The sequence below is a fragment of the Myxine glutinosa genome, chromosome 10, assembly GCF_964187855.1.
Source record: "Myxine glutinosa chromosome 10, kmMyxGlut1.1, whole genome shotgun sequence".
NCBI lineage: Eukaryota > Metazoa > Chordata > Myxini > Myxiniformes > Myxinidae > Myxine > Myxine glutinosa.
Genome location: NC_136270.1, coordinates 130,526,183 through 130,550,469, shown reverse-complemented (window position 1 = coordinate 130,550,469; position 24,287 = coordinate 130,526,183). Strand labels below are relative to the sequence as shown.

Below are 24,287 nucleotides of genomic sequence, written 5' to 3'. Positions count from 1 at the left end.
TTGACCTCCAGACTGCATAAAACTCCATCCAAGGCTTTCATCCGCAGCTCAATGGAATACTGCTCTCCCCTCTGGGCTGGTGCTCCTGCCTCACACCTAGCTCGGCTTCACGCTGTTGAAAGCAAAGCTTTCAGAATCATTGGAATCTCCCGCAATGAAGCTGATTGTGAACGCATTTCACTCACTCATCACAGGCAGGTTGGTGGTCTTTCTGTCTTCTACCGACTCCTATCCGGCCTAGCTCCCCCAGCTCTCTCTGTGCTCTGTCCCCCAAATATTCCTACAGGTTGCACAAGATCTGCCAGCAACCCTCTTCTGGTGAAATTTCCCAAATCAAGACTCTCTGCTCACCTTCACTCTTTCATTCCTCTTTTCTCCCGCCTCTGGAACAAACTCCCACACTCTCTTCAATCCCACTCCTCGCTCCAGGTCTTTAAAACAACTGTTCACCACCATCTCTTATCTTCCCCCATCCAAAACCTTGATCTTTTCTACCCCCGTTAATTCACCCCAGACCCACTTTTGTCAAATACCAACTTCTTTCCTCGAAGTCCTAGCAGTGTCCATGTGTTTTATACCTTTTTGTTTTTTTTTGTGATTAATGTTGGCTCTTACACGAGCCTCGATCTTGTATGCAAAAAAAAAAAAAAATCTCCCGATGTCCTTGTTCTCCACTGTTGTTGTGCTTCCCTTTCTCTCTCACCCTCTTGTCTCCCGCTCCCTTTATTATATGTTATATGTGTTGGCTCTTGCACGAGCCTCGAGTTAGTATACAAAAAAAAAATTCCGACAACCCGCGGCCCAATATTGAATCCGTCGCCACCCACCGTAGCCAGTTGAAGGCTGTCATGCTAACCTATCAATTTTGTCTCAGCCTCCAACATTTTGGTCTAACCCACTCGGATTAATAATGGTGTCACTGGCCCCAGTGTCCACTGCAGCTTCACAAAATTCCACCTCAATTTTGCATCTAACCCTCAGATTACCCGTGCCAATTTTTCTGCAATTCACTACTTTCACCAAAGGAGGGCGCTTCTCCACACACTTGCCAGCCGAGCATTTCATGCCTACCCCCACAAACGTAACATTCTTACTAAACTTTCTGAGGCTCAATGGAGATGTCACACACAAACCATGCAGACAGAGAGAGTACTTGACACAATACTTGAGAGAACCATGCAGACACAGTACTTGACAAAAGACAAACATGGCCGTTAACCTTGGGAGAAGTTGTTTCCTTGGCCACAATGGGTACTGACAATGCTATGTAGTGCCTACATTGTTCTACTTAGTCAGCGGAGCAATTTGAGGGATAAATCCCCTTCCCCAAAGGATACCGGCCTACCTAACACTCGTTCGAAGTGTAAAAACGAGTTTCAGCCACATTTGAGTTTATCCGTCCTGGGAGACGAGACGTGCCAGTTGTCACTCTTTCCAAGTGTAAAAACGACTTTTGGCCACATACAAGTTTGCCTGTCCTAGAAGGTGCAATGTGCCAGTTATCACTCGTTACTTGTGTAAAAACGACTTTTGGCCACATACAGGTTTGCCTGTCCTGGAAGGTGCAATGTGCCAGTTATCACTCGTTCCAAGTGTAAAAACGAGTTTAAGCGACATACGAGTTTGCCCCGCCTGGGAGATGCCACGTGTTAGTTACCACTCGTTCCAAGTGTAAAAACGACTTTTGGCCACATACAAGTTTGCCCATCCTGGGAGGCACCATGACCATTTATCACCAGTTAGCTCGCTCTCCTTCCAAGTGTAAAAACGAGTTTCAGCCACATATGAGTTTGCCCATCCCGTGAGGTGCCATGTGCCAATTACCAGTTTATCTGTGCTTTAGCTTCTTACTGCTGATCGCTGAGTGAGGAAACAGCACTTACAGCACCTTCAGAAAGTATTCACACCTCTTGACGTTTTCACATTTTGTTGTTTCAGCCTGAATTTAAAATTTATTATATTTAATGTTGTTGTCACTGATCTATACATAATAATCCAAAATGTCACAGGGGAATTTTTTTCTGGAAAGTTTTAGGGACTACAGAAATATCTGGTAGACCGGATATCCCTTAAGGACCACGCCCACGGTTGTCCATTGGGAGGGAAGAAAGGCCGAGATCTGCGAGCAGGACGGTCTGGGTGTGAACTTGATTAGACGGGTTCAGGGCTCACCTCAGAGTGTTCGGCTGAATGGGTGAAGCCACCGTCTTCATTACTGTTAAACGTTTGCAAGTTTGGGAAAAACATATTTTGTTCCATTTGAGAATTTTGATTGGTCTCACCTCTTCTAATTTAATTGGAGAAACCCACCTCACTCGGTTACTGTGGTATCAGGAGTGGGGTGAAATCAAAATCTTCCAATTGGATCGAGATTAAAGTCAGATAGTGAAGGCAGTGGTGGATCTTGAGATGGCTGAAGCCCAGGCGGAAGCTGTGGAAGAGGCTTTTCGTTGACTCCAAATCTGGAACGACGCCTACCAGTCCCACAACAAGTGCCAGCCCCAGTGGTCAATGTCAAGTTGCCTCCACGAGGCGGAGGTCCGTAGTTTTTCTGGAACGGGAGAAGACCATGCCGGTGACTTGCTGGAGCACGCTCAAAACGCAATTGGTGGGATGGACAGGCAGGAAGCTGCCTTGTTTCTTCTCAAACATGACCGTCTATAACACAGAGTCATCGCCCTGGAACGCCAAAGACAGACGACCGACTAGACAGATTCTCCCAACAAGTTGAGGATTTGGTAAAAAAAAAAAAATCCTCGGTGAACTGTTGTACTTATTGAAGCAACAGGGCCAGGAATGGATCAGTGGATCCTTTCAGAGAAGAAGAGAGTATAGATGTTACTATTGTCACCAACTAGGACATGTGAAGTAGCATTGTCCACAAATTTGAGAGGGATCTCAGATCAACAGTGATCACAGGGGAAACTAAGGAAACGAACACCCTTTACTGCTGAGAACCACAATGCCTTATCAAAATGTTCAACCTTATCATGTAAGCTGGTGGATGCACAGCCTGTTGTTCAGGTCATGATCGGAGGTAACGACGTCCCATGTTTGGTGGATACTGGATCAATGGTCAGTAATTTCTGAAGACTTCTTTATCAAGGAAATCCAGGCGAAATGCGGGATCGAAACGACGAGCGATCCTGCAGACCATGGATAGAAGGCCTGTATCGGGTGTCGGAGCAAGTGGTTGCTCAATAAGGAACGAGTCGGGATCCCAAGTTTCAGGGGATAATCCCGCTCATCCCCCTACCTGGAGCCATCATAATCGGAAATCTAAAAATCGAAGCTTGGGCGATTATGCGGGATACTGTCTTGGATTCATGTGTCAAGTTTCAGAACAATCAGCCAGGTGATGACAGACAGACATCAGGACGCATTTTACAAGTTAATCTCTTCGTGAATCGAGATGAAATGACATAAAAACCTTCCTTTTCTTTCTTTCTCCATGGTGCTATTTTACCACGGGCTTCCAGATAGGATATTTTAATCATCATATCTCCATTGTCATGAGTTTCTGGTGGGATCCAAGGAGGGCCTAATCTACTATAATGGTGCCTAACCATGATTTGCCAACAGTTTTGATTATTGTACAACCAAATGATGTTCGGTGTTCACAGAGTGTTTGTACTGGCAAAACGTGATGGAAAGAGTGAGTTTGTGTTTGTGTGCGTATTTTCAAACTTCACTTTGGAAAACCAGGAAGCCACAAATGCCCTCAAATTGCAGCGAAAACTGGTGCATTGTAAGGAGATCAGTGAGGTGAGTAGTTTGGTCATCATTTATGGTGCAGGTGTTTATTTGATGCTCCGCCTGTTTTAGAAGTTTATTACTATTTGGTACAGTTTGAACATTCGTGGAACATACCTGTGAATTGATAAATTACATATACTAGCATGACTCGGCGCAATCTGCATGCCGCACCCACCACACGTCGTTTCAGAGGGGTACGCATCTTTGACCATTTCGGTGTCTTTTGTGTCTTCATGGTGTTTTGGGTCTTCAGGGCCATTTGGGTCTTCAGGGTCTTTTGGATCCTCTGGGCCTTTAAGGGTATTTTGGTCTTTAAGGTGTTTTTGGGTCTTCAGGGTCTTTGGTGTCTTCAGAGGCTTTTGGGTCTTTGGTGTCTTTTGGGTCTTTGGGGGTCTTCAGGGGCTTTTGGGTCTTAAGGGTCTTTTGGTTCTTCTTGGTCTTTAAGGGTATTTGGGGTCTTTTGGGTCTTTGGGGTATTTTTGGTCTTCGGGGTGTTTTGGGTCTTTGGGATGTTTTGAGCCTTCGGGATGTTTTGGGTCTTCGGGGTGGTTTGGTCTTTGGGGTGTTTTGGGGTCTTCGGGGTGTTTTGGGTCTTCGGGGTGTTTTGGGTCTTCGGGGTGTTTTGGGTCTTCGGGGTGTTTTGGGTCTTCGGGGTGTTTTGGGTCTTCGGGGTGTTTGGGTGTTCGGGGTGTTTTGGGTCTTCGGGGTGTTTTGGGTCTTCGGGGTGTTTTGGGTCTTCGGGGTGTTTTGGGTCTTCGGGGTGTTTTAGGTCTTCGGGGTGTTTGGGTCTTCGGGGTGTTTGGGTCTTCGGGGTGTTTTGGGTCTTCGGGGTGTTTTGGGTCTTCGGGGTGTTTTGGGTCTTCGGGGTGTTTTCGGTCTTCGGGATGATTTGGGTTTTCGGGGTGTTTTGGGTCTCCGGGGTGTTTTGGATCTGCTGGGTATTTTGGGTCTCCGGGGTGTTTAGGGTCTTCGGGGAGTTTTGGGTCTTCGGGGAGTTTTGGGTCTCAGATCGGCAGTCTGCAGCCTCCTCACTCTCTGCAGACCTGGACAAAATCACAGACTGGTCAAACAAGTGGAAAATATCTTTCAATCCTGACAAATCTCACACTCTTACGATGTCTCTCCGAAAAGACCGACTGGACAACCCTCCCATCTACTTTCTGATTAATCCTCTCCAAGAAGTTCTGTCGCTCAAGCTTTTGGGTCTCACTATCTGCCATGATCATTCCTGGGAAAACCACATTTCCAAGCTGGCCTCCAAAGCCAGTCGCCGACTGGGCATCCTCCGTCGTGCGAAGTCCTTCCTTGGCACACCTGAGCTCCTCACCACATACAAGGCTTTCATCCGCAGCTCAATGGAATACTGCTCTCCCCTCTGGGCTGGTGCTCCTGCCTCACACCTAGCTCGTCTTCACGCTGTTGAAACCAAAGCGTTCAGAATCATTGGAATCTCCTGCGATGAAGTTAACTCCGAGGGCCTTTTACTCACCCACCGCAGGCAGGTTGGTGGTCTTTCCGTCTTCTACCGACTCCTCTCCGGCCTTGCCCCCCCAGCTCTCTCTGGGCTCTGTCCCCCAAATATTCCTACAGGTCGCACAAGATCTGCCAGCAACCCTCTTATGGTGAAACTGCCAAAATCAAGACTCTGTGCTCACCTTCACTCCTTTATTCCTCTTTTCTCCCGCCTCTGGAACAAACTCCCCCACTCCCTTCAATCCCACTCCTCCCTCCAGGTCTTTAAAACAGCTGTTCACCACCATCTCTTATCCTCCCTCATCCAAAACCTTGATCTTTTCTACCACCGCTAATTTCACCCCAAATCCACTTTTTTTGAAATTCCAACTTCTTTTCTGGAAGTTCTTGCAGTGTTCATATGTTTTATACCTCTCCCACGTCCCCCAGGCCCTCTCCCTCCCACACATCTCCCGATGTCCCTGCTCTCAAATGTTGTGTTTGTGTCCTTCCCCTTCTCTCCCCATCTTGTCTACCGCTCCCCTTATTTTGTGTTTTATGTTTCCGTTTGACTTTTTGTGTGATTAATGTTTGCTCTTTCACGAGCCTCGATCTTGTATACAAAAAAAAAATCACTTTGTGAGAGCCAAAGACAGAGGGGGCGGAGCTATAATCATCCTCTGGACGGGGGTGGAGCTGAAGCGTTGTCCAGGGAGACGAGGGGAGGAGAATTGGGCGCGAACAGTGTGTGGTGGAGCTCGCAGGTTTTAGAGGCTGAGGAGAATGGGGAGGAGCCAGGCCGAGCGGGAAAGTCGAGAAGAGGAGCTTTTAGGAGTGTCAGGAGAGGGAAAGAGGTGTGTGAGGGGAATGGTGGTGTTTGCAGTGTTTCTAAAGAGAACTGAAGGAGTTGTGAGGGGAATTGAGCGATGGAAAACGTTGAGGCCATCCTTCCGCCTACCTTGGCCCTTGAGCCGGCTTCTTCCTCCCCCCATTGCTGGTGGTTCGTCGATCTCTCACCTTGCCCATCGTCCTGCCCATCTCAACACCAGCTTTGTGCCTATCTTGCCGCTGCCACACCAGAGATAAGTCGCCCGGTTTTGTGTTCCTCACCCTGTCTGTGCTTGTGACTGAGAGTGAGGTGCCTTAGTTTTAATTAATAATAATAATGTTTATTTCACCCTTGTTTACCTCATTGTATATGGTGATTGTCGATTTTATTTTCCCTGCTTGTCGGTTGTTCGTGATAATACCGTTTGGTTTTGTAAAAACTACAAGGTCGTCGTGATTCTCCTCAGCCGCGCGCGAGCTTATCCCGCCATAATTCGGAACGCCTCGGAGATGAACACGACGGTGTGTCTATATAATACATAGTACGATATTTCAAAAAGTTGTGGATGACTTGTTAGGAAACTTGGGGGATGAGTTGGGGGTGTGTGTGACGAGAACAAGACGATTACATTTTGGTTTAGGTCCGAATCCAGATCCGACCTGTTAGTGTTAGTGGGAATGGGATACAAAATGTAATGTGTTCAGCCTGGCGGAGGTTTGTGTGTTCTCCACCGACGGAGGCCTCAACTTTTGGGTGTAAGTCCGTGAGAATGTGGGCAGTGTTTTAAGCTACCACACATTTGTCTTGACGTCCCTTTCGAGGCCACCAAAGGCCGCTATAAAGTGTATATTGGGATGTGGGGCCAGGTAGTGCTGCTAAGGCCTTCAAGTACAAGCAAAAGGGTAACCATCATGAGGCCAATAACGCCATAGCTTTACAATGTCCAACACCGCCCGAAACCACCGCCGGGTAGCACCGGGTATCCCCTGTAGTACGTAATAAATAGAACAAATATTTTCTCTTTTGTCTCATGACTTCCTCCTTTAACCCTTTCCATTCCCTCGTCTTGTACTTCTCAGAGCTGATAAATGTATTATTAAATAATCTATATAATAATAGCGTAAGGACTCGACTTTGTTATCCCTTTTACGCCGCACCCAGTGACCCGATGCCCACGGCACTAATGGATTTACGATCTACGAACCGCGCTCTTTGTTTATCACGTACAGCCATACTCGAAAAATCTGAATTAGCCGACGTTGGGGCCCAAAAGCATCCGATTAACTGCCGATACGACGCCATCTTACTGGCGTCTCCTGGGCGAAGGCGAAGCAAGCCGTCCGCCGATTGGACAGGCGAAGGCGAAAGCAAGCCGTCCACTGAGTGGACAATCCAGAGCATGCGTTTGTGCCGGTGTCGGCGACCGTTGTTCATATACGCACTCTTCATTCTCATCTTTCTTCCTAACTCTTACTCGGACAAGCAAATCCCCTATGCCATCCATAATGGTACACTCTATCCATACACCACATCCTCCCTTCCGTGGATGTTCCACGGGTTTCGGCTAGTACTGAATATTATTCTATGTCAAAAACATTATTTCATTGAATTGCAACAGAAAAGCTTTATTGAATTTTTGCAAATCACATCAGAGAACCATCAATTGTTATCCCACTAATACCAAGCGCAGCAAAGAGGCAAGGAGAGTAAATCATTGGCTATCCAATGAAGCTCAAACAAAGAAAGGCAGCATAACTCCAACATTCTAAGGTCAGACAATAACACCTGGTATGAGACCTTGTAGGATTCATCATGTTATTTATGAACTGGTGAATGAGCGGGAACTTGAATGGGTTGCGGAAACGCTTCCACCCTGCACTCCATATGTCTGACACGCTATGACGGGCGCCGTTCTCTCAGTGATGATCTCTTTGGTAGTTGTAGTACTACTGATCACTCCACCTGTGCTGGAACTACTCTTCTGTGACAGACTGCTTTGGCTTCCGGCACCTGCACATATAAATAGGATTAAAGAAAAACATCAATTAAGAACTTAATACTGGTAATCTGCAATCAGCAATGATGGATGTCATTGCTAATCATCAGCAATGGATGAAACTGGTGAAAAGTGTAACATCATGAGCTCGTGGTTATATATATATATATATATTATATGTATGTGTGTATGTGTGTATGTATGTATGTATGTACTGTTTCGTTTTTGGGGGGTAGACATGGAATACCTTAGGAAAGTCGGAATCGTATAAATTAGCTTGCACCGAGTGTCGCGAAGAAGAAGAAGCCATCTCGTGGTATCTAAGTAGGGTCGAATGTCCGGTTAAGTGTTTATGTGTCTCCACCCGGAGGAGTGGAGTTGTGCTATCTAAGTAGGGTCGAATGTCCAGTTAAGTGTTTATGTGTCTCCACCCGGAGGAGTGGAGTTGTGCTATCTAAGTAGGGTCGAATGTCCAGTTAAGTGTTTATGTGTCTCCACCCGGAGGAGTGGAGTTGTGCTATCTAAGTAGGGTCGAATGTCCAGTTAAGTGTTTATGTGTCTCCACCCGGAGGAGTGGAGTTGTGCTATCGAGGTAGGGTCGAATGTCCGGTTAAGTGTTTATGTGTCTCCACCCGGAGGAGTGGAGTTGTGCTATCGAGGTAGGGTCGAATGTCCGGTTAAGTGTTTATGTGTCTCCACCCGGAGGAGTGGAGTTGTGCTATCGAGGTAGGGTCGAATGTCCGGTTAAGTGTTTATGTGTCTCCACCCGGAGGAGTGGAGTTGTGCTATCAAGGTTGGGTCTGTAAGGTTAAATTCCCCTGTATGTGCTTGCCTCCCCATTATTTTTCCCTCATGTTCTTTTAAAACTCAGCCGGCCAGGCAATGGACTCATTCGCTTACCACGCCGCCAGGTCCGAGAGACCCAGCACATTTGCCAATCGGCAGGTAAACCACGACGTCATCTGAACATTCCTGAACAGAGATTAGAATCCGCCCCCGACGACTCGTAACGAGGAGGCCACGCCTGAGTTCTAGGGTCATGAGTTCAAATACCCATCAGTCGTTGAATTACACCGCATGGAGTTGACTCAGCCCGTCATCCTTCCGAGCTCGGCAAAATGAGTTGGCCTGTGATGTACTTGCACCCTTTACATGCTGACGTACTTACACCCTCTACAGAGGAGATACAGCCATGGGTAGCACAACGTAAGGTTAAGTAAGCCATGGTCACGATGCAACCATTGCCAGTTTGGTCTCAATACCCTGAAGACGCCAAAGGCCCCTTGAGATTCCCAAGGTTCTCAAGATACTTAAGACTCCAACATCCTTCAGACACTTTCAACACCTTTCGATCCCTTCACCCTTTAGATCTTTTATACCCTTTAGATCTTAGAACCTTTTGACCTTTACACCTTGTAGGTCCCTTTGGAGGCCTTAGACCTTAACAGCATTTAGACCCCTTACACTCTTCAGACAGATTAGACAGCTTGGACCTTTGACTATTCTGAGATGTAGACCACTTGGCCATTTTAGACCCTTTTTACATGCTTGCGAGATTATACCCTTTCGACCCCTTAGACGCTAACTACTATTGGAACGTACCCTTTAGACCTTTAGACCATCCATAACCTTTTAAGCACACACCACGCAAACATCTATACTCTTCTTGCAAAATAGACGATACTTTTTCGCAAGTGATGCGCAAGCTCGAACCACCCAGGATGTGGGTACTTTGCTAGTGGACTACAAAGTAGAGAATATTTCATCAGCGATTCATGTCTATACTGTTTCGGTCTCATGTCCGGTGATAGAGATGATAGGTATAGAGATGATAGGTGATAGAGACTCATTGTTTTTTCTTTTTTTCCCGAGTCTGGTCCAGCTGAGGACATTGATGTTCACAAATTCCGGTGAAATTGATTGCTTTGGGTAAGAATACAAATAACATCAAATATTCTACATTAAATTATATGAACATGATTTGCACAGAACAAATACATTTCATCAACATTCACATTTCATGATCGCCTTTTATTGAGTGCTATGGTTTGTGTAAGTTGGAGACGATGGGACTCACTGCTGGAATGGGAATGGTGACCTGTTAGCACTTGTCCTGCACCACCAGTACTTGAGGTGCTGTATTGAATGGAACCACTAGAGCTCATGTCCATTTCTGTCACACTGGGGAAAATAAACATGGACATTTTTTGTGCAAGCATGATGTCTAATCTACTACAGCTAAAAGGAGTAGCATCTGTCCGTCCGTCACACTTTATTCAAAAGAGTTCCTGCTGCCCTTGAATAATAAAATTGTGATGTTGGAAAGCTAACAATCGGTTTATTTAAACACTTTGTCCAACTTGTAAAACATTGTGCCTGTTTAAACATAACAAGTACAAAAAGTTTTAATTAAAACAAAAGCCGCGTCGATGTTACACAATGCCTAGATGCAGCTGTGCCTATAACGTCGATGTTATAGGCACAGGGCATTCCTATTGATTCGATTACTTGATGTTATTTTTGTGCAAAGTGAAAATATATCTCGGCAATTTCCCGTGTGTGGCGACGAATTTTTAATATATCTCGGCATTTTCCCGTCTGTTATTTCGGGCGGTGTACGACTGACCATGCCGCGATTTAAACAAAATATATATATCTCGGCATTTTCCCGTATGTGGCGACACGTGAACGAAGCTATGCTCCTCTCTCCACATTATTGTGACGACGTATAAATTAAATATTTCATCGTGACGATTGTCATCAAATGGACGAATTTTAAATATATCTCGGCATTTTCCCGTCTGTTATTTCGGGCGGTGTATGACTGACCATGCCGCGATTTAAACAAAATATATATATATCTCGGCATTTTCCTGTATGTGGCGACACGTGAACGAAGCTATGCTCCTCTCTCCACATTATTGTGACGACGTATAAATTAAATATTTCATCGTGACGATTGTCATCAAATGGACGAATTTTTAATATATCTCGGCATTTTCCCGTCTGTTATTTTGGGCGGTGTATGACTGACCATGCCGCGATTTAAACAAAATATATATATCTCGGCATTTTCCCGTCTGTTATTTCGGGCGGTGTATGACTGACCATGCCGCGATTTAAAAAAAATATATCTCAATGGACTTGAAGTTACAGGCCTTTGAGAATTCATTTCGTTCTATAAAGGGCAACTTTCATCGGATTTTCTTCCCGTTTTTTTTCAACCGCGTCTAAAACTATGTTAGCGACTGTGAAAAATGAAATGATATATCGAATTTGATTTGAAATAAAACTGTGAGAGAGGAAGACACCACGGGCCTACAAAACAGGCCTCAAAGCTATGCGAGTTAATAAAATGGTGGATATTTGTTTATATGAAGCCTCTCCCAAAATGGGTGGAGCTATGGTTCCCAGAATGGGTGGAGCTTTGAGGTTTTGTCTTCTCTGCAAGAACAAGAAGAAGAACAAGAAGAAGAACAAGAAGAACAACAACAACAGCAGAGGGCACTCTATTAGCAGCGTCTGCGACGCGGCTAAAAATGCCTTATTGGAGGACTTGAGCTTGATGTCGCAGTTATAATGGTACCACTTCTATTGGTCTATGACAGCAGGAACCCCTGAGAATAAATCGTGGTGACACAGATGGAGCACACAGAATTATACATAGTAAAACTTCTCGGAGCAACAGAAAAATATATAGAAGTAGATAGGTGCACAAAAACAATTAGAATGGCACACGGTAGAGCACATACCTCCAGGAGGCTGAACAGTTTACATTTTGTATCCCACTGATAGGCCAGATCTGCATCCGGAGCTTAACCAAAATTGAATCGGCTTGTTCTTGTCACTTACCCAACCCATCCACTAAGTTGTGTCATAACCCGTCGACAAATTTTTGAGATATCCTGCTATATCGTTTTTGGCCGCATCTCTCAATGGTGACGAATCACTTAAAAAATTGAGACATTCTCGTATGTATATTCGGATCTTCACCAAAATCGAATCATTTCGTCCTTGTCACACACCCAACCTGTCCACCAAATTTCTTCTGAATTAGTCCACAACCTTTTGAAATATCCTGTTCACAGACAGACAGGGGTGAAATCATAACCTCCTTCCAACTTTGTTGGTGGAGGGAACAAGTACAGTCAGAGCAACAGGAACAACAATTACGCAACATCTTAGTTGTGAGGGATCTCTGGGTCGCTGTCAGAATATCAATTGGTAATCTCTATACCACAGGCCTGTTAGAGCAGAACTGTCCAAGGCTAATCAACAACAACCATAACAACAATCATGTGTTCCAAAACATCCTCTTTTCGCATCTTTCACTATATTTTACATCGTCATTGACACTCACAGATAGATATGCAACATGTTTGTGGTGTGCAGTATGGTCTTTTGATTAAACCTATGCATACTTCAAAACACTTGAGACAAAAGGTCTGAAGGTGAATATCGGAGAGACGAAGGTGATGGCAAGTGGTAAAGCATGTGGTGAGGTGGAAAGAACTGGGAAGTGGCCGTGTGCTGTGTGCAGGAAGGGTGTCGGAGTGAACTCCATTCAATGTACAATGTGCGCTGAGTGGGTTCATCAAAAATGTAGTGGTTTGAGAGGGTCATTAACCAGTGGGGCAGCTACATTCAAGTGTAAGGTGTGCACAGAGGGAGCTGCAGATGGAGGAAATGTTGAGTTGGATCTTGGAGATGGCGTGAAAGCTGGAAGGTGTGAAAACATTTTACTACCTCGGAGACATGCTGAATGGAGAAGGTGGATCAGACTCGGCAACGGTTGCTCGAGTGAGATGTGCATGGAAGAAGTTTCGGGAACTGAGTGGCGTGCTGACGATGAGGAGAGTGTCGTTGAAGCTGAAGGGAAAGGTGTATGCTGCATGTGTGAGAAGTGTTATGATTTATGGGAGCGAGACATGGTTAATGAACGTAGAGCAGCAACGAAGGTTGGAAAGGGTGGAAATGCGAATGGTTCGATGGATGTGTGGAGTATCGTTGAGAGAGAGAGGAAGACAAATGATGAATTGCGAAAGATGATGGGAATAGAGCCTGTGATTGATGCTGTGAAGTGAAACATGTTGAGATGGTTTGGTCATGTGTTGAGGAAGGATGAAAGTGACTGGTTGAGAAGAGTGATGGAAATGAATGTAGAAGGAAGTAGAGGACGGGGAAGACCGAGAAAGACTTGGCTAAAGATGGTGGAAGAAGAAATGCGGGCAAGGGGGTTAACAAGGGGAGATGCAGAAAATAGGGCAAAATGGAGAACATTGTCATGGGGACCGCAAGGCTAACCCCCGCTCTTGCAGGGAAAATGGCCTTAAAATGCATGTTGTATACTTGAAAACACTTGATAATTATCCTCAATATAAAACTATGGTGATCCATTTTGGAGCAATCCATCCTTCACAAAGACTCCAGCATATTATTTAGGTGTAAATGATTGCTAGTGGTCAGTATTCATGCCTCCCACTAGGCTTCTTTAGATTTACAATGCCAGCAGGTATGCGGATAATAAATAAATAAACAACTCGTCTCAAATCCTTGGTGCATCGAATTGCTGGCTGAAATTTATATTTTGATACAAACATTGAAGAATTTCTGAGTTCCTCCACTCACATCGTAAACATGTTCCAGTGGAGCCGAGAGTTCACCAAGGCAGTGTTTTGGAAGTTTTGTGCCTCATCTATATCGATGATCTTTTCAGTGCTCTGGAAAAACAACTTTCTTTTTGCAGATGATTTCAGATTGTGTCATGCAGCACCCTCATCCCTCTTCGTGGCCAACAGCAGCTAGGTCTCTCTCCCTCTGCTGACCTGGGAATGATTGAACTCTGATTTGTAAAATGGAACAGGTCTTTCTCTCGTTGAAAGTCTCGTTGTTTCACCCTGTCATTACAGAAAGATCGTCAAATGAATCCACCTCTCAATTTCCTTGGTCATCCCCTGGAAGAGTCTGTCTCTTGAACTTCAAGGCTTCAACATCAGCTCTGACATTTCCTGAGCAGACCACATAGCAAAGTTACTTTCCATGGCCAGCCGCAGACTCGACATCTAAGTCTTTCCTTGGAAAAATCAGAGCTAATCACAGTCTTCTCTTTTAGTCCTGAAACCCTCCCCAGCAACTCCAGGATATACACGTTCTTCCAGTAACTCCCTCCTGGTTAAGCTTCCAAAAGCCATGCTGACTACACAACTCAACTGATATATTCTTCACTGTTTCCATCAATGGAGCCACCTTCAATAGAAGAGGCTGTACTGTCTTACTCTTCCCTCCAAGGCTTCAACAAGCGGTGAACCGCCACCTTGTGTCATCGCTAATGGTGACCCATGTACCTTATTACTCCCATTAATCTTTCCTAACCCAACCATCTTGTTAGTTTCAGTGTTTACTCCACTCCTCCCTCCGTCTTCGTTGGTTCATTCATTCTCTTGATGTTTGTCCCATTACATTTGTCCCATGTTTGTCAGATTTACCTTGCTCTTCCATGAGCCTCATTCCTGTAAAGAAAGAAAAATGAGTGAATACTCCGTAAATCTTTCTACTCCTGGGACTATGTTGAGGCATTGGCCACCTACTTTGAATGACCCCAAGAAGCGTACACTTTGAGACACCTGATGGTGTTTGTATGTGGAAATTGCACTCCTTGTCTCGACAGTTAAACTTTCCACCTTCTTCACTTATTCCTTAATTTCTCAATCTGCCCAATTGATATCACACATACATGCATTAATTGTTTAATTCCTATCTCTGATAGGCCATCAGCCAGACCCCCAAAATAGGGTCCATTGGTACCAAAATGAGGGAGTAAGCCTAATATTGATTTTTGGATAGGTCTTTACCCCTAGAATATGAAAATATGTGATAGCAAATTCAACCATGTAGCTAAATGTGTGTTATCACTTCATTTTCAAATGGCCGCCAAAATGCATGTTTTTCTATTAAAAACACCATGTTTCATATTCTTGTAGGAATTTGTAACAAATAGCATTGCGTTTTGAGATGTTTAAGACTTTACAACTCTCTTAAAGTATGAAATACATCATCTGAACTTTAATCCAAGAAGATAGAATCCAATATGGCGCCCAATTTCACAAAATGGCTGCCATCATAGCAACAACTTTATGCACAAAATATGCACGAAAATAACTGGCATTCAGTAGATTTGCAAGTATACACATGGAAAAAAGTATCGCACCACCACGTATTTTCGACATAGTGGAAATGTATCAATGAATTTTTGCACCTTTTCGTTGCGGTGTAGGGTAATCTTGTGCAACATTTTGTCCAGATGTTGGAACGCAATGAAGAGAACAAAATTGGGTGACACATTCCTGCCTGTCCACATCATTTGTTTGTTGATACTTTCTTATCAAACGACTAATACTGGTATGGTGATGTCCCAATTGGTTAGCAATCTGTCTCATGGAATTGCCAGCAGTCCACATACCAATGGCCTGCCATCTTTCAGCTGTTGTTAGCTGCGGAGGTCCCATTTTGACGTGCTGTTTGAGATGAAGTTTCAACACAACTTTATCTTTCAATTTTACCGGTGGAATGACTTCTCCCTATACCTGTGTTTAGAGCATGCTGAAGCTAACAGTTGAATATATAGCCACAATGTTAGTTGAAGAGCAACTGACCCTCAGTGGAGCTGTAGAGAGATGCGAGTCTTGGAGTCTTAGCCTATACTGAGTTTTGGTCTAGTTCACCTCAGTTCACATTTCTTTGTGTATTGTGCATGAGGTTTGAGCAAGCATTCAACAATTGCTTAGTAATCCTCATCGTCCTCATCCTCATCTTCATCTGTATCTGGTTGGTTGATATCATCATCTGAAGGTCGATTATTGCAGTCCTTCAGCTTACACATATCGGTGCACATGAGTCCATTTACCAAGCATACACAGCGTGGTAGCTCACACTTTCGCGTACACTTGCAAGCGAGAAGATCCAACATAGCGTCAGGTGCGAGCTGACCATCCATCCAGTCAACTCTAAGTTCATCTTTCCCTTCAACCTTTACAGTCTTCCATCCCTTTCCGACAGGACTTGGGACTTTGGGATCCTTCTCCAAGCATCTTCTCCATATTGCAGCTTGATAGTTTGCCCTCTGTGCATGTTTGACAAGGCAGTCCCTGCATGGTGGAAGCTGATAACTCTCCATCTCGCCTTTCTTTGCACAGAACAGATGATATCTGAGAGTATTCACCTCGGTGGATAGAGTCTTGGGTGCATAGATGCGGCATGTGAAGGCCTCTAACTGGTCCATGAGCTCTGGAGAGAGATTCCAATCTTGACCTACTTGGAGGAACATCTCTGTTACATCTCTGTCAGTGGTTAGAAGTGTCAGGGAACTTGATTTCCCTTTACCAGCAAAAGCACTCGTCGTGTCGCATCCTGTGTATGCATGCATTCCAAGCAGAGCTCTGCATGTACTTATTCCAAGTGACCCAGCAACTTTCCTCACATCAACTACTCTTCGTCTGGTCTTAGAATGGAACTTCTGGAATAACGGTGCTCCAAACTTGTCATGGAAAGCAACACACATGATGAAAACATCTGTGTCCTCTGAAGAGATTACTACAGCTGGGAAGCCCTCCTTAGCAGCATGGGCAGCATGGAAGAGAAGCCTTCCATCTGCTTCTTCTTGTTGGCATTGGAGCTCTGGAACCACCTCATGGCCTTCGGAGGTTATCTTGTGGCACTTGTCACCGACGGTTGCATAAAGGGTTTTCCCTTTGAGCTTGTCTCTGCACTTGTCTGTTTGCCATTCATGTACGATGAATGAGATAAGACGGGTTTTGTTGCTTATTCGTGTTAGGATGCCTCTCCACTGCCTCATTTTCTGACTACTTGTTATGTCTTTCACCTCGAATCCAGTCTCTTCACCCCGTAGTGATCGTTCGCTATTCTTGATTGAGTTCTCTACGTACACGTCAAAGACGACATCTATCCGGTTGCTCTTTCTTCCATCGTTTAGTGCCATTGCCAGAATTGTGGTTGCTACTTCTCCGTAAGTACTTTGGTCTCCTCTTATCCTCTGGACTAGGCTCATTCCGTCTATTATTGTAGCAGAATTATCTGGAATTTCATTCAACGGCTGAATCTGATACGTTCTTCTGCAAGCTGTGTGCTAGTTTCGCCTTGTCAGTCTTCCGCAACAGGCCATCGGGTGTACAAAGGGACCATGGTACAGGACCAAGTAGATGGGTGAGGACACCTTCCATATGCAGGTTGCGTCCTTCTAACCCCTAAAACCAGGTATAAGATACCCAAATTTGGGGTATAGGGTGAATAGTGAAAAAAACACTACATTGACCATTGATATTTTGAGAAATTTGGCGGCCATTTTGAAAATGGGTGATAACACACATTTAGCTACATCGTTGAATTTGCTATCACATATTTTCTTATTCTAGAGGTAAAAACCTTGTCAAAAATCATTATTAGCCTTACTCCCTCAATTTGGTACCGGTTGACCCCCCTAGCTGATAGCCTATGAATGTTCAGGATATCCTGAAGCTGTGTAGTTATATGACTGTAACTATACTATAGCTGTGCCATCCGATCGGACCCGTTAGCCTTCCAAAAACGCTCTACCAACCTGCTAAATAGAATGTAGAATGTATAACTCTTTCACTTGCATTCTTTCCTTGGGTACACAATTGTGTATTGTATTGTTAGTTATGAGTGCCCTCAGAGCAGAACTTGTTTGATATACTGAAGTATTGCACGATACATGATGTGAAATAGCCGCACCATGCGATCATGTCACAGTGGTCCTTTTTTTTAGGTCAAACACATTGTGTCCCAAGTATGTTGTAAAAGCTTTGTGTTGTGCCATTAATTAGAGTTGATTGAAAATTGGAATTACTTTTTTAACCTCATTTGCTGTAAACCTGTCTGATCTAATATTTGCTGTTAGCTTGTGCATGATAAGATGTTTAAAAGACATGAAAGAAACTTACCCGAGAGATATGCCCTCTAAAATCTTCCTATAAGTGGCTATTTCTTGATCGAGAGCAATCTTCATGTCCATCAGTGTCCTGAAGGCCACCAGCTGTTTCTGTAGCTCTGCTCTGTGATGCTCAATTGAGGACTCGTACTCCATCGATTGGCTCTGCAGTGAACTGATCTGTGTTTGGAATTGTCCTTCAAGCTCCATCAGCATTTGCTGCAGTGAGTTGTGCTGTGTGAGAGGGTCCATCAAGAACGGTATTGGTCACTTGTTTGTCACTCACTCCATCCCACCAACATCATGAGAGTTCGTTTATAAACCTCTGTTCTGTATCAAACACTCAGCATGGTGAATGCTGTGATGAGAGTACTGAGAGGTCCATTCATGCCAAACAGGTAAAGATCTCCAAACAAGTTTAGGAGAAATTATATCTCCAGAATGATTGCGATTTTCAAAACACTTTGGTGATCCTTATTGAAGAAGGTTTTTTTTTCTCATCCGTTTCACCAATTGAGCTCACACATTGACATTCCCAGAGCTTTATAACCCTGTCGGCATGCCAATTGATCCGAAATGAAGGGGATGAGAAAACAATTTGGGGAAGAGATTTACAGACATGTTTGATAATTATTAGATCTCTGAATTGTTCATGTTGACATCTTTTAAATGATCACAAGATCTATGGAAGAGTGATCCAGTGTTTGGAACCAATGCTGTGGAGATACTCGTACCCGCATGTGCAAACTCTGGAGCTGCATTTGCATCTCCTGGACGGTCTTGGTGATCTCCATCGTTTCTGTGCTTGTTGTTGTTACTACTGCTGCCACTTCCCTGCTTTCATTTTCGAAGCGCTGTATCTGAAAATTGAGTTTGCCATTAATTTATGATCACGATTTACAAACAAAGAAGAAAGAAAATATCTTATATAATTATATAACAAGCTCAACTGACTCGATCACTCAGAGATGGCACACTGTCCTTCCAGTTGTCTGTTGAGGAAAGGTGATCAAATTAACTCGCAACTCAAGTGGAGTTTAGCCGGTCGAGTGTTCAATATGATTAATATATCATTTTAATCACTCCATTGCAGAGAGGACAGCCAGCTTAAGTTCCATCCTGAGGGGAATGTGCTCATTATGTGATGCCTCCTGCTGACAATAATTAATTTGGAAACACGATGGAATAATATTTACCGATATGAACAGTGATGTGTTTTTATTTATTTATTGAAATTCTAAAAATACTGTTTAGATTTTTATGATTTGCGTGTGATATTTAACGGATGTTTATATAAATCGTTTAAATAATCATTTGCGCCTACCATATGGAAGCCCCGCCATTAGAGCGGGTACCGTTGCTGGTAATATGTAATGTCGCATGACATAATCATGTAATGTATGATCCACTCATGATTCTGTGTGGTCCCATATATGTAATAATATATAATGTTACATGACATATGCATGTCGACACATACAGATTATTTTATCATTGGATCACAACTTGTATTACATTAATAACAGAAGCGATTGCCCGTTATAAGATCGTATTATCATGAGATAGGAAGTCACGTGGTAGAACTCCTGATTCTACTTGATGTGTAATTCGATCATTTTAGCACAAAATTAGCAAACAAAGTCTGCACCACAAACGTTTAATCTGATCCATTGGAACTGTCTCATGTTGAACAACACGGAATCTCTTACACCCCAAAACCGACTTCAAAATGAAAAATTATGATGATGTCGAGATGTAAATATGACCGAGTCCACACAGATGCACACATTTGCTTTGCGGTCACGTGATTGCGTATCCTTCAATCACGATCGTTTTCGCTCACTATGTTCGCCAAAGTCGAGAATTATATGGCTCTGTCTGACCCATGACAGCCTCTGCTACGGTTATATCAGAAAGAGCTGATTCATCAGATGGTCACGGATTGTTTAATTAAGGGATCGTTTCTCTGCATGCAACTTTAACACGGGTGCTGAAAATTTGTTTCTTGGCTTCGACTGGACGAAATCGGCTGCAAATTTCAGAAGAAAATACTTTGTACGTCGAGGTAATGTATTCCAAATTTCAGCAACGTCCGTTTCCGCATTCTTGAGTTTTCCCAACATGGGGCCGTTCAAAAATTACATAATGTTATTTTTTTAGGGAGGCCCATACTGTGCGTGCTGTTGGCCTTGAATAAACCTTACTAATAATTTTAATTCCACCTTGATTATAATTTTTGGGGTACCTCATCTTGGCTAACACTCGACCCAAACTAAAACAAGCGAAATCTGGCACAACAAACCCAGGTAGTGTATAATCAGCAGAAGCCTACAGGCCTGATTTCTTAGGCCCACCAGAAAACCAAGATGGCAGCCATATCATTTTGTATGGATGCCATAGCCAATGGCTATGGTGGGTGGAGTCAAGCGACAAATGTGGGTATGGTCTGACAGCTCTCCGACCAATAGGTGCATATTTCAAAAATTGACTCACAAAAAGAACCACAACAACAACAACCATGCGGGAGCTCTGTTAGACTAGACCTGCGACATGTCGCAGTTAGAAACTACAACGGCACTTCGCCTGTAGAACAGTTTACGTTTTGTATCTCAGAGTAGACCAGAAAATTACAATACAGAATCACATTTCATCTGGATTTAATCCGGAATCACACAGGAATCACCATAGGTCCAGTCTTTCATACCCTGATCTACCCCTCGTTTTTGGCCCTATCTCTCAATGGTGAAGAATCACTCAAAAAATTCTACAAGCTGGATCCGGATCTTCAACAAAATTGAATAAATTCTTCTTTGTCACATACGCTACATCTCTGCCACATTTCGTCCGAATCCGTCCACAACTTTTTGAGATATCCTGTTCACAAACGGACAGACAGGGGTGAAAACATAACCTCCATCCACCTTTGGTGGTGGAGGTAATAAGAAAATTAAGTGGAAAGGGTGGACAGACAAGAAACAGGAAGGGTAGTACAAGTGCATTTTCTTTGTTCAGATGCAACACAAGACTGTGGTAGTAACACAAGAAAGGTAGCATTGCTGTGGCCTTGGCTGTGCCCTCTTGGTTTGCAATTTGTTCAGGCTCTCATGAGGGAAAAAGTGGGATTTTTAACATCTACCATCTAATGCCAGCAGACGGGACGCTCAATTACATGGCCATCTAAGGGACACCACACTTGTTGACGTGGTAAAGCACAAGGGCACAACTTTACAGATGGGTTGGGATTTGAACCCAGTCTAGACACCTGAGAGTCGAGTGTGCGTACCTCTGCGCTATCTTGCCAGTCCATATTAAACAATGTGGATTGGAAGGAATGAGATGCGGAGAATAATCATGATCTGCAGGTGTTGACCTTACCTGGGTTTTGTAGTAGGCCTCTGCCTCTTCGGTGTTCTTTTCGCTGATGGCATTGTACTCTTCACGGATGGCACACAAGATGTTGGCCATATTCACCGAGCGGTTGTCCACCTCGATTGAACTCGAATCGACACTGGTTGACTTGATTCCAAGCTTGGCCAATTCCTGTTGAAGGAAATTAATGTGAAACTGAATAAATTAATCGATAATTACATTTGGTAAATGAAGTCTAACACGTGGAAGGATTGCAGGAAGTTGATTGTAATGTGAGGAGGAATTCTGTGCACCATGAGAATAAAGTGAAATGTACTGTAAGTGAGGGTTTTCCATGTGCTGGATACATTTCCATTTGAGAACAGATTCGTATCTGGTTCTATTATTAGTATTAAATTATCCCTCAAAATGTCTTGTGTTCATTTGTGTTCCTTACTTCTTCCTGTGTTTGCTTCAGGTACGCGATCTCCTCGGTAAGCATGTGGTACTTGTTTTCGAGGTCCATTTTGATTTCCATGGCAGATTCATGGTCCTGAGGGATAAGGTGAAGTTTCAAAGTCAAGTTCTTAAATAGTTCACAGTTTCTATATTACACACCTTTGGTATTCCATGTTTTACCCTCCTGGTGGTTTCCTTTGGGGTTTGTTGTTTTACTTTTTTTTTCCAACAGTGAAACTGTTATTTTTGTTTTATTTCAGGTGTGATGAATTCATCAAGAAACTTCTGTTGACTTTAAATATTACTTCGACAATGCAATGAATTTGTATCCAATGAAGGAATCGGGAATTTCATGAGCTCAACCCCCACATTCGGCTTGTACTATTAAATGGAATCCTCAGGTGGTTTGTAAACAGAATATTTTGTGAAATGAAGTTTAAAAGTTCGTGATAACATGAGCCATGACTGCAGGTTCAGCTCGCACTGTGAAACGGGCGTACCTGGCGCATGCTGACAATGTCAGATTCAAGCTGGCATTTCACTCCGATTTCAAAGTCATACCTGCGGCACAAAGATGAGTTTGTTTCAATTGGTGTTAAAAGATAATGTTTGGAATGAAGCAGAATATCAATCAATTTCTGGTTATGTCTTTTGGACACTGCAACCCAATTCTTTGGGAAATGTTCACTATAACAGATCAAACATGAATGTCACCGAAACTCCAATAGCGCCACCTCTGGTGGAAGCCGGGATGACAAATAATTTTCCTTTATCTTGTGATATGTTGTGATCAATGAACTTTCTTTCACAAATGACAAAAATTATACAGTTTATTTTCAATATCCACTGTAGCACATTGCCCGCAGAATGTGGCCCGAGATGGGTACGATCGCCCGGAGGGCGGTGGTGCCCACGCGTGGTGGGTAATTGCGGAGAAGGTACGTGTGCCACAGCTACCCTCGCTCACGTGACATGGTTTGATAATCCTGACTCGCGATGGATGACGACTTCCAATGTCATGAATAAATAGAAATAGTCCTTTTCTTTGACATCTGCATGGAATGATGTGATTAATTATTGCAGTTTTTACTCGATACAATCTGGAGGAACTCAATCACAGACAAATGATTTTAAATCGACGACTGCAATGACAAGAGGATTATTTAATTTCAAGATCACTGCTTAAAAAAGGTAATATTTGTACCGGTTATCTGAAAATACAATCCCGTATTATGGTGCATCGTGTGTGTTAAATAACCAGGAGGTCATCGCTTGTCGAAATGGTGTGCAAAAGCCAGTCATTGATCGAGTTTAAATAAATCTTGGTCTGTTTGTGATGCAGTTTTTACTTGATGGGAGATGAACCAGGAAATCCTTACTTTGCCTTCAATTCTCCAGCCATGGTCCGAACATGGTCGAGCTCGATTTCAAAGCGGACGTTTTGGACTGTGAGTTGATCCAAAGTGGTCCGAAGTTCCAGGAAACGGGCGCTTGCATCCACCGGGGCCTCGGTTTCGATGGAGATGGTCGTGCTCCCGGTGAGAGACTGCAGCTGTGCCTCCAACATGGCATTCTCCTGTGTCAGGCTTTGCACCTTCTCCATATACACCATAAAGCTGTGACACACACACACACACACACACACACACACACACACACACACACGCACTTCATTATGGTTCCACACAATTCTTGTGGACATCATCACAAAGAGAAATCCATACAAGTATATAAATAATGAAAAGGGTAAGTAACGTAGACTCACCGTTGATTGAGAGCACGTAGAATCTGCTGCTCACCATCTCGTGTGAGCATGGGCGGTAAGGATTGTATGCCCATGCTGCCGGATATCGCGCGCATGCCTCCCACGGCCACACTGCGGCCTACCTGGAAGGATGGATTGCTGCAAAACCCCATGCTGGATGCAAAGCCACCACCGCCAAGAGTCAAAGGCTGCACATTACCTCCACCCATTCCAAAACCACCGGTCATATTCGAACCCATGCTCATCCCCCCTGAACACATTCCTCCCACAGCCATAGACGACCTTCCACCAATAGAGGCGCCACTACTACTGAGAGCATCCAAAGTGGAGATACGTGGCTCTGACATGGAAATTTTCTTTTCCTCAGGTATTGAGGATGTCGAGAATTTGGCTGAGGATGTTGAAAACTTGGATGTGGACGATGACAATTTATTCCCAGAGGAAGCTGAAAAATTATTCCCAGATGTTGCCGAAAATTTACCTCCAGACGATGTCGATATATTACATGAGGCACTGCCTCCCGACATCTTTCGAGTCATCGAATTGAATCCGGTATTCATGTTCTCCGCTGTTAGCTTCTCGGTCACTGAAAGGTAAAGAGATGTCGCGTGAGAGTGAATACTCAGGTGTGTGATAGATAGATGTAGGAGCTCATTTATATATCAATCCTAATCTCACATTTCACCACGCCTTTGTGCTGTCACCTGGAGGGAAATAT

At 43.9% G+C, this 24,287-nt stretch overlaps 1 protein-coding gene across 2 annotated transcripts; it reads right to left on the bottom strand.

The window, feature by feature from the left end:
• Window positions 1-7,633: 7,633 nt before the first annotated feature.
• Window positions 7,634-24,268, bottom strand: LOC137433370 (thread biopolymer filament subunit gamma-like). 2 transcript variants are annotated; one of them, XM_068125697.2, is made up of 9 exons: window positions 23,570-24,268; window positions 23,184-23,420; window positions 22,305-22,365; window positions 21,803-21,898; window positions 21,373-21,537; window positions 18,732-18,857; window positions 18,011-18,231; window positions 10,111-10,214; window positions 7,634-8,047 (listed from the first exon to the last, which is right to left on the bottom strand). In XM_068125697.2, the coding sequence occupies exons 1-9, from the start codon at window positions 24,127-24,129 to the stop codon at window positions 7,857-7,859; spliced, it is 1,761 nt and encodes a 586-aa protein (XP_067981798.2). In that variant the 5' UTR covers window positions 24,130-24,268; the 3' UTR covers window positions 7,634-7,856. The 2 variants fall into 2 exon arrangements, with proteins under 2 accessions (XP_067981798.2, XP_078642237.1); XM_078786111.1 differs by having other exon boundaries at window positions 10,132-10,214; window positions 23,570-24,216.
• Between the last annotated feature and the right edge of the window lie 19 nt (window positions 24,269-24,287).

Excerpts from the sequence above, each read along its gene's own strand:
- LOC137433370 (XM_068125697.2), bottom strand. The coding sequence starts at position 24,129 with ATGAATACCGGATTCAATTCGATGACTCGAAAGATGTCGGGAGGCAGT. Across the intron at positions 22,366-23,183 it reads GCTGGAGAATTGAAGGCAAA|GTATGACTTTGAAATCGGAG; the intron begins GTAAGGATTTCC and ends TTTGTGCCGCAG. Across the intron at positions 18,232-18,731 it reads TCCAGAGTTTGCACATGCGG|CACAACTCACTGCAGCAAAT; the intron begins GTACGAGTATCT and ends CCTCTCACACAG.